We start from the raw sequence: 9,998 nt of genomic DNA, 5'->3' as shown, positions 1-9,998 counted from the left end.
ACAACTTGTAGACGTCAGACAGAAGCATACACCCATCCTAGAAACTTTTTGTGTTTGGCTTCCCAGATGGTTGTGGTCTCTCATGTGTTTCTCACAGCAATTTTCAGCTGCTCATTTGTCTTCCCATTGGACTATTTCTCATAATTGCACATGGAAATTTGTTCTAACAGTTGGATGTGGCATGTGGCTGTAACATCCTTTCCATGCCGCAAGTGGGTAGATCAGACAAAAAAGAGAGATCTCAACCTTTCTCAAACTTATTCTCCAATGCACAGTAATTGCTTATAGATTGGCAAAGAAAGTATTTCCAGTGCATTAAAAAAAACTATCATTTTGACACAATTCTATAAATTATTTTAGGGAACAGGAAAAATAATACAACTGCTGCCTGCTAGATCAGATTAAATAAGGGAAGCTCCTTCTAAGTTTATAAACACCAAGTTTATTTATAAACACAAAAATCTAAGTGTTTGTGAGTATCCGCTCTACAGGACTGTGGAGGCAAGAAAACGGAATCTGAAAAGTTGCCAGTAACTAATCCTTGCCCTGCAAAAAAGTTTAGATCACCACATTTGTGATTCACAATGCTGCAGTTCAGTCTTAAATGAAAGAAACAGTTCTTTACATCATGATAAGCTCCAGCATACTGCTTCCCATCTTGTTTTTTTGGGGGAATGTATAAACTCTGGACTCTAAACACTTAATAAAATTTCACTTCACAATGCAGCATTTGAGGTATTTTATTGATATAGCAATCTTATTTCAAAATGGCATTATTACAAAATGTAAAAATCCAGCTAAACCAGAAACATTGAGACGTTTTTCCTGGGCCTTCAGAGTCATTGATCTTATCCTCCAACTCTCTCACCACAACTACAATCCCCATTGCCAACCTGATTATACAGGTGCAAGATGTGCCAGAATGCCTGGTATAGATAAATACATCAAGAAAGGCAAAAGCTGTAAAGCTAAATGCATGCAACAGGTTCTACCAGGAAAAAACCCCTCAAAGATAACTGCAGGTGAGATCTAAAGAAAATGGCAGAGGCAAGAGTTCTGTTTTAGTCATCTTTGTCTTTTGCTCCATGTTTAAGGATGCGTGTGAACTCAATGTAGTTGAAATTGCCCTTTTTGTCAATTGGTGCCTCTCTGAAGAGCTCATCTACTTCTTCATCTGTAAACCTGTCTCCCATTGTCGTCAGCAATTCTCTCAGGTAGTCTTCTTGAATGAAACCTAGAAATACAGATTATCAGGAGACATTACATACACAAAATTGGCAAGCTTTATCAAAAGAAACATTCCACTGATATAGTAATAGTCCATACAATTAAATTATTCAAAAAACAAGGGAATGGCTACCTTAAAAGACTATAGATATCAATATTTAACTAATATAGTAATAGCCTAGCATTTAAAGCTCCATAGCAAACATTAGGGCTAAAAAGAAAGAATTTAAATACATTTTCTCCTTTAAATTCACTATTGTCAAAATCTGTTTGTGGTGTGGCAGCAGTGGGAGGTCCCATTACCCAAAGTGGTGCTTCAAGTTAAGAACAGTTTCAGGTTAAGAACGGAACTCCAGAACAAATTAAGTACTTAACCCGAGGTACCACTGTACCTCAGTTCCGCACCAGGACTCCCCACCCCCACAATGATTGAAAAGGATTTCCATTTCAATAATGTTAATATGAAAGCTCTTAAAATACTGTATTTCAGACTGTATTAGTTCATCATAAAGCTTTTGAGACGTATATAAAGAACAAATAATATTAATCCTGTGAGGTATATGCAGCGCCAAGGGCTTTTAAACTGCCCCTTTTCAAATATTAATTTAGGCTCAGAAGTCTTTTGTGTCTTAGTTGTTCCAAAGACAACATCATTCACAGCCCTGGTTTGTAGCTATCAACCTGTCTGTCCATTCTGGTTTGCTGCTTGGGAGGTTTTCTACTACTGAAAACAAAGACCCATCTAGTCCAGTATTTTGTTCTCACAGTGACTATGCAAACACATATGAGAAGCCCAGATGTAGGAATTGAGTGCAATAGCCCTAACCTACCTCTGATTTCCAGCAACTGGTATTCAAAAACATACTGTCTCTGATACTAAAGGGGTGGGAGGAAAGTGGATCAGGATCTGCTGGTAGATCTCTGAATGATTTGCAGCTTTTCCCCTTTCTAAATCAGGGTGTTAGAACCCCTGTTCTGTAGTAACTCAGTTGTACCTGTATGTGTAGGCAATCCCAGTGTATGCTCATTAGATGCTGTAAGTGACTGGCTGCATTCCCAAGCAAACATAATGCTTCTAATTGGTGGACCTTAAGGTGTTAGTAAAGAAACACAGTAGAACTCAAAAGCCTGAAGTCTGCCCATTCCTGTACTACATAGCCAACATGACTAGTAGCCATTGGCATCCTTACCTTCCATACATTTGTCAAAATCTATGTTTAACTAATACATGTTGCAAGTGTGTCATTTCTCTCAAGTACATTTTATATTTTAATCATAAATACATGTTCACAGCGAAGATCAAAAGCAAAGAAGTTTTCTTGGGGTTTTTAAGTTCTCACCTGTTGCTTCTTCATCAAAGCAAGCAAAGGCATTCCTGATTACATCTTCTGGATCAGTGCCATTTAATTTCTCTCCAAACATTGTGAGAAACATTGTGAAGTTTATTGGTCCTGGAGCCTCATTCATCATAGCATCTAGGTACTCATCAGTTGGATTCTTTCCTGCAAATCAAATATTCATATTTTAAAGATTATCTATATACTATCATTTACAGAATTAATGTTAATTCATAACACAGGTCTCAAATGTTAAGATAAAAAAATCCTAGCACAATATCTGGGAAACAAAGTGAATTTCCCCCTCAACAGAGAAACAACTTAACTGAAAGAAAGGAGAAAAATAATTACCAAGTGAAGCAAGCATATCATGCAGGTCTTCTTTGTCAATGAAACCATCTCTGTTTTGATCAATCATGTTGAATGCCTCTTTGAATTCTTGAATCTGTGACTGATCAAACATAGCAAACACATTGGAAGTGGCACGCTGAGGGCGTTTCTTTGTGGTCTTGGTCTTTGCCCTTTTGCTTGACATGATGGCGGTTGGATTCTATAAGACAGAAAGAGAAAAGAGGTAGTTACTGAAACCTATAAAAACAAAATGTGGTATATGGGACATGGTCTGCAAGGGCTATTTTGCCAGATTCAAAGCCTCATAAGTGCAATTAGTTTTAATTTTCAAGAAACTAGCTAAAATGTGTAATGTGTACACTACAGCACCTTAGTAAAATATAAATCCCAACCGTTAGTACAGGGGGCAGGCACCTAGTCTACCATTTGTCGCTGGGCTCCAACTTCCATCATCTCTGACCACTGGCCATACTGGCTAGGGCTGATGGGAATTTAGCAACACCTGGAGAGCCACAGGTTCTCTCCCAACTTACGTTGTGTTTAGATATTGGGGAAACCAGGTTCAAATCCTGCTCAATCCAACTTGGGCAGTTTGCATCAATATGTACTCTCTCATCACAACTACCCTGTGGAAGTTTGATAGAGTCTAACCCCAACTCTGAGTTCCTTGAAAAAAGGCAGGAGTGGGGGCTACCAACGCACAAAATAAATTGTAAGTCATTATGTAGAGGAGTACACTCATTACTTGAACATTTGGTGCTCGCAATACTAGGTTTTTCAGCCACAGCAGGTGGTTGAGATTGAGTATCAGTGCTCCTACAGAATCACATTTAATCCATGTTATTGAGTTAAGAGCAGCAGCCTGGGCTGAAGAGCGATATATCCTTGCTTTTGTTAGTGTCAGTCATGCTTCCTATGCTTGGGAGAGCTTAGCATCTGCTATTTCACCACATGTCAGTCACTATACAGTTCTTCCTTCAGACATGTTAAGCCAACCTTCCCTAAATATGCCCTGATAAACTTTACCCTAACAATTCCCCTTGCCTTTATTGTGATTCTTAGTGAGAAAGCCTTATTAACTCATAGTTTCAACAGCAGATTTTTAAATGGAATTTATATCCCTGGTGTGCCAACAAATTCTTAAGCAATCCAAAAACTACTCTGGTTTTGTACTGGCCACTGACAGATATATTGATCTCTTTGCTTTAAAAATATCATGTTAAATCACCAGTTTAGGCAATAAATCAAGTGTTAAGGCACCCTAAAAAAGGAAAGGGGAAAACCCTTTTGCTATGTATCAGGATTATGTACTAATTTTGGGGTTTGTGGTAGGTGTCCTCTATTATTTATAAGTGGGCCACTATTATTTATAAGTGGGCCCCACTATGTTGTGAGGCAATAGAAAGTGGAATCAAGGTATCTGGTGGTCAGACATAAACCCACAATGTTAAGAAGCCCTGGCACAGGTATCCCCTACTTGCATATAGGGCTGGATTCAACTGTGTTCCTCTGCTGGTGAAAACTCTTTCATCCAGTGGAGGCTTCTGCAAGAGGAAAGGAGATTTTCACAAATCCCTTTCTCCTACAGCCATTCCAAAGGATCCAAACCTCTGTAACAAATTGGTGGGCACAGTGAGCAGAAGAGGGAATCAACAAAAATCACCCTCCCCTCTCACTTGCATTTCTGTTAATAGAAGTCTCCACTTCTGTCAATAGAGGGAAACAACTGGATACAACTCAATGTTTGTAGACAGAAATATGTGTGCAGATACAGAATGACATCAAATAAACAGTTAAAAATGTTATTTGTGTGCGAGTGAAAAAATATTGAGATTGATGCCTAAAGTACTGGAGGATTTGTTAGAAGCACAGAGTGGATCTGTTGCACAATGATTTTTGGCTGCATTTTTGGACACAATTATATTGGAAATTAAGTATTGTAAATCAGTAACAGCAATTATCCCCTAATATACACACTACTTTTTGCAACTTAGTTGATCTGTGCTAGCTGGGCGTAGATGAGTTCTCTTTTAAATTAAGTTTGCATTTATAGCATTAAGGAATTGAAAATTATAATTAGAGCACATTTGTTTCTTCTATGTTTTTAAACTTAATTTATCCCATGATACAAATATTCTTTCACTAACTGAAGATCAGACAAAACAAGTCAATCAACTTAAGTTTTATAACACCCTGAAATCAATTTTACCATTTGCTCCCAGTACTTGGCTCCAAGAAGCTTTGTGAATCTTTACATGAAGATGAAATCATTTTTACAATGTCTAAATCCCATCATAACATTTCAAAAACCAAATTCTAGCAACAATACACAATTATTCAGTATAGTTCAGATACTTAGCTTTATAAACAAATCTCCTAACAAAGTACCAAGCCATTCATTTTTTTCTAGAGGAAAGTCTTACCATTTCTCAAAATAAGACTGCAGCCCAATAGTTTACCAAGGTTCCAGATGGCAAGAGATGTTGTTGTACATGAGTTATATGCTAAGGGGAGATCTACAAATAGCAACACTGATTTCATCTACTGATTAACTTCACAATTTTAAACTTGTGTTCCATCTACAACAGTCCTCTGACACACCAGAACACAAATTACTGTTGGACTAAAAATAAACTCAAGTACAAGTCACCCAACAAACATTTACTGCCCTTTCACAACCATAATAGCTTAACAAGCACAACGAATAATGACTTCCATTCAAGGGCCTTCCATTTTAATTCAGATTATAAACAGCTGATCTGCCATATACATAAGCCAACGATTTTAGATTTAAACATGTGGACTACTTAAGGACCATCTTATCAGCATGGATATAACTTACATGTAGGAAAGGCATGTAACACTGTGATTATGCCAACCACATATACTGTAGACTCTTGTCAGCACAGCCTATGTAAACAGCACTCCTATTTATCCGTGGCATTATTATTCCAACTAGTTGAAATAATAATACCAAACATTTATCAAGCAGCTGGTGATGCATATAGAGCAAGTGGCTACATATGATTCTTGCCTATAGTAGACGTGCACAGTGTTAGAAACTGAGATATGCAAGCTAGGAGCTAAATGGCATCTTAAACCTAAATTATGGGTGCAACAATGGAATGTCCAGGTGCACTTTTTTATAACAAGAATACAAAGCTGAAAATGAATGAACTGCATCTAAAATATTATGTTCATTTTTCATACCCCCAGTCTTCAGAGAGTAGCTAGAAGTGGGGAGGCAGAAAAAGGTCCTCCTTTCCTTCCACTGTAGTGTGTGCACTGTACTGTAATCTGAAATCTTAGGCACAGTACTGCACCCAGAGCTCAGAAACTGCTTGCACTAATGAAATTCCCTGTTGCAAAATGCACTAGAACAATGGGAGTTTCAGACACTGGACATGCACATCAGAGAAGAGTAATATTTTCATATACATACATAAAGGGTTTTCATCTGAAAAGCTCATACATATTGGGAATTGGTTCAAACTGTATTTTTAGACATTGCCCATCATATATAACCACATAGAAAAAAGTTAAATAGCAAGCAATTTATTTATTTTTAAAAAATGTATCATATACTATCAAGCACGCAAGTTGATGCTACAAAAAGTCATAGGTTTTCCCAGGAGAATCAAAACGATTGTACCAACAATAGCGACAAAAAGTAATTTTAATTTTATGATCAGTAGGCTCAATCAAAAGTCCAAGCTTTATGCCCTTTTATGCCTCTTTGGATCAGAAATAGTAAACCTCTGGCCATCCAGAAGTTGGACTACAGCTACTACGACACCTGACAATTGGCAGTGCTTGCTGGGACAAATAGGAGCTGGGCATCTGATAACACCTGGAATGCTTACCTTTGCCACCTCTGCTTTGATTGTATTGTTTTGATCATAGCATGCTGAGTAATTTATGGTAACTGTAGTTAAGCATGCACTGCAAGGCTTGATATACTAGTTTAATTTCAGCCACCAATTTACAAAGAAATGCCCTGTGGATCATATAATTAATGAGAACTATCACAGAAAACTCAAAGCAAAAAGTGGCAGAAGAACAGAGATTAGAATTCCTCCTACCAAATATCAATTGAAAGTGATATCCAACTACCTTTTGGAAATCTGTGTTTCTTTATCCATTTAAACCTGCTATCTATCTTTACCTTTAATTGAAAGTTGTAAACAACTGCATCTTTGTAATGTATTAAAACTCACTTCTAGGTGACCAGCTAGAGAAAGTTGGGGAGTGGGGGAGAGAAGAGGATGAATGACCTCATATTGACTTTACTTGTAGAGTTGTTTTTAGTGCAAGTCCTATTTTGTTTTGTAAATTTTAAAAGATGGTTGTGCAGCAAAGTTATCTTGTCTAAGAAGTTCTTAACAATTTCAGTTATTTTACATTAGTGGTTTACTGCCAGATTTCAAGGTGTAATTCCTGGGGTGGGGAGGATAGAGTTGCTGTGTAGTGCTGCATAAACATAACTGCATTAGTTTTGTACTACTTATCTCAGTAAATGGTTTAGTTCATATTTAACCTCGCTATTTAATCACCTGAGTTTTTACTTCTGGTTTAGTGTGATGGGGCTTGCATAGTAATGAATAGTGTGATGGAACCTTATTACAGTGAAACTCCTCTTTTAACATGGCTTCCTTTGGAATGCACTAGGCAGAATGCTGCATGAGGGCTGGAAAAATATTTCAAATTCCTATGTATCCGCAAGTTTCGAGCACCCGAAAAAACCAACTTTTTCTTGTCCTAATGTTATGTTCTGCACAAACCTGTCCCAAGTTTATGTTCTGAATATGTAACCACTTCCAAAATTGCTCTGAGCTCAGTTTTCATCAAATTATTACATGTGTAGGTCCACAGTGAGGGAGGATTTACACATTTAAAAGTGATCAAGGGAAAAACCAGCTCTATAGTGAATTTTACTCTAGTGATTCACTTAGAAAAAGAGACTACACTTAGTTCTTGGCCTCTGAAACAAAGCAAGCTGTCATATGCACTTTGATCCTGAATTAAGGAAGCTGTTGTCAGGATGATGGCTCTGTCGGTAGAACACAAGACTCTTAATATCTGGGCTGTAGGTTGGAGGCCCACATGCGGCAAGATTCCTGCATTGCATGGGGGTTAGACTAGATGACCCTTGTGGTCCCTTCCAACAACAATTCTGTGATTCTATCCAGTACACTAAACGGTTCATCTTCCAAGTGACCAAAAAAACTATCAAATAGTGCCTAACAAAATAATAAGTTCTAGAGTAGCACTAGCCTGGTTGGGAAGAAAACCCAAGTCTTGAGGCAGGTTTGTTTGGCTGCATTTACAGCCTGCCTTTCTTCCCCATATTACCTGCCCAAGAACCCTGTGAGAAAGGCCAGTCGCGATCCTAATACAACACCACCCAGTGAACCTCACGGCTGAATGGGGATCTGCACCAGCATCTCTACAGTCTTAGTTCCGACACTGCACCAACGAGAGCTTCTGCAGCCTTTTCAAATATACCACAAGACTCTCCGTTGCATGTTACGAAACTGCCAAAGGCGGCATCCGATTTCCGAGGAGGCAAAGGAAGCGGACAGGATGCGTGCGCGATAAGGTGGGAGGGAACCTCCCCTGCCCACCAAAGCGAGCTTGTTTGGCAACGGGGGCAAGAGCGGGAGGGAGAGCAGCGCCCGAAAGGGAGGCTCAGGCGGCCGGCAGGTTCGAGCGGCGTTTTCGCTGGCTCCCAGCAGCCAACTGGCGAGAGAGTCAACACCGTCCCAGACGCCCATTAGGCCTGGGCGGCCCCGTCGGGATGGATGCAGCCATTTCTTGACAGGCCGCTTCCATCAGGTTCACGCACGGCAGCCTTCCTGGGCGCAACAGGGTGGGAATCGGGGAAGTCGACATTCCCTGCCCAGAGGCTGTTTAAAACACCAAAGCCGTGTGATTTTGAAATCTGGCACCGACCCCTCGCATAATGGGGGGATAACAGAGGCATCTCCGCCCATAAGCTGTTGAAGGCGGCAAACAGGAGAAGGGAGACTTCCAACTGCCCAGCAGCCACCGCCATGACAGCTGCGCCCCACCCCGGCGCGCTCCTGAGGGGAAAGCGGGGCCCTCCGAGGGCGGGCGGGCGGGCGAGCAAGCGGCGCCCAGGCCCAGTGGGCCTCCTGCTGCTCTCTTGAGGCAGGGAACTGGGGCGCGGAGGCACCACGACGCAGCCCAAAGAGGGGGACGCAGACGGCGCGGGGATTCCTGAACCTCCACCCCCCCCCATCTCCTCTCCCGAATGCGCCCGTCCACCAAGCAGAACGTTTCCACCCTTTCTCACCTGAGCGGCGATGGATGAGAATCGGTTACGGGAGAAGCCGAGGTAGCAGCGACGGCAGCGGAGCAAAGCAGTTGAACGGCCTCGGCACTTCCGGAAGAGCGAGACACCGGGCCGAACTACTGCCACTCCAGCACGGGGGAGCCGTGGGGGGGTGGAAACATGAGTGAACGCGCGTCGTCAGTAAGGAAAACTTCAGGAGCAGACAAGGGGCCAGAAATAGATATTTCCTTCACGAAGGGTTTAGATGTCCCAGTGACCCCGGGGGTAGGGAGAAAGGAAAGTTGGTTCAGCCCTTCCGTCCTCCCCCCTGCTGTCGAATTGGTACAGTCCCGTGCGCTCACCGCATTCCAGAAGACGGGGCGGGGCCACAAGGGGAGGGGCGAGGTCGAGAGTGCGCGCGAGTGAGATGGAGAGAATAGGCTGATGCCCTTGTAAGGAAATCGAGGAGCCTTTCCTGTTTGTCACTAACGGGCACGGCGCTGGTGACGACACAGGGTTCGCGCGGGTCAAGGTGACGTGTCTGCTGGAACGCCCGAAGGGGAGGAGGGTTGCACTGATTGTTATAGGCAGCAGCTGTTGCTGCTTTTGGATGCTTTGCTGTCTGCTGCTGCTGCTGCGTAGGGATTTCTTTCTATTCTGCTCCGGCTCTACAGTTGCAGGAGGTTCCGTTGGTGCATTTCCAAACTCATCTTTGCCGTGTATCAGAAAGCCAAAAGCTATTATTACAGGTGCCTCGTGGAGACACTGCAGTCGTGAACCCCACAATT

General features: G+C 41.5%; 1 protein-coding gene across 2 annotated transcripts; it reads right to left on the bottom strand.

The window, feature by feature from the left end:
- Nucleotides 1–724: 724 nt before the first annotated feature.
- Nucleotides 725–9,595, bottom strand: MYL12B (myosin light chain 12B). 2 transcript variants are annotated; one of them, XM_083748354.1, is made up of 4 exons: nt 9,232–9,595; nt 2,916–3,114; nt 2,568–2,729; nt 725–1,234 (listed from the first exon to the last, which is right to left on the bottom strand). In XM_083748354.1, exons 2-4 carry the CDS (start codon nt 3,097–3,099, stop codon nt 1,062–1,064), a joined length of 519 nt encoding a protein of 172 aa, XP_083604480.1. In that variant the 5' UTR covers nt 3,100–3,114; nt 9,232–9,595; the 3' UTR covers nt 725–1,061. The 2 variants fall into 2 exon arrangements, with proteins under 2 accessions (XP_083604480.1, XP_083604479.1); XM_083748353.1 differs by lacking the exon at nt 9,232–9,595 and adding an exon at nt 5,339–5,446.
- Nucleotides 9,596–9,998: the final 403 nt, after the last annotated feature.

Source organism: Podarcis gaigeae (genome assembly GCF_964106915.1).
Source record: "Podarcis gaigeae genome assembly, chromosome: 7".
Lineage (NCBI taxonomy): Eukaryota > Metazoa > Chordata > Lepidosauria > Squamata > Lacertidae > Podarcis > Podarcis gaigeae.
Note: the sequence above shows the minus strand (reverse complement) of the source record. Positions and strands in the feature narration are given on the sequence as shown.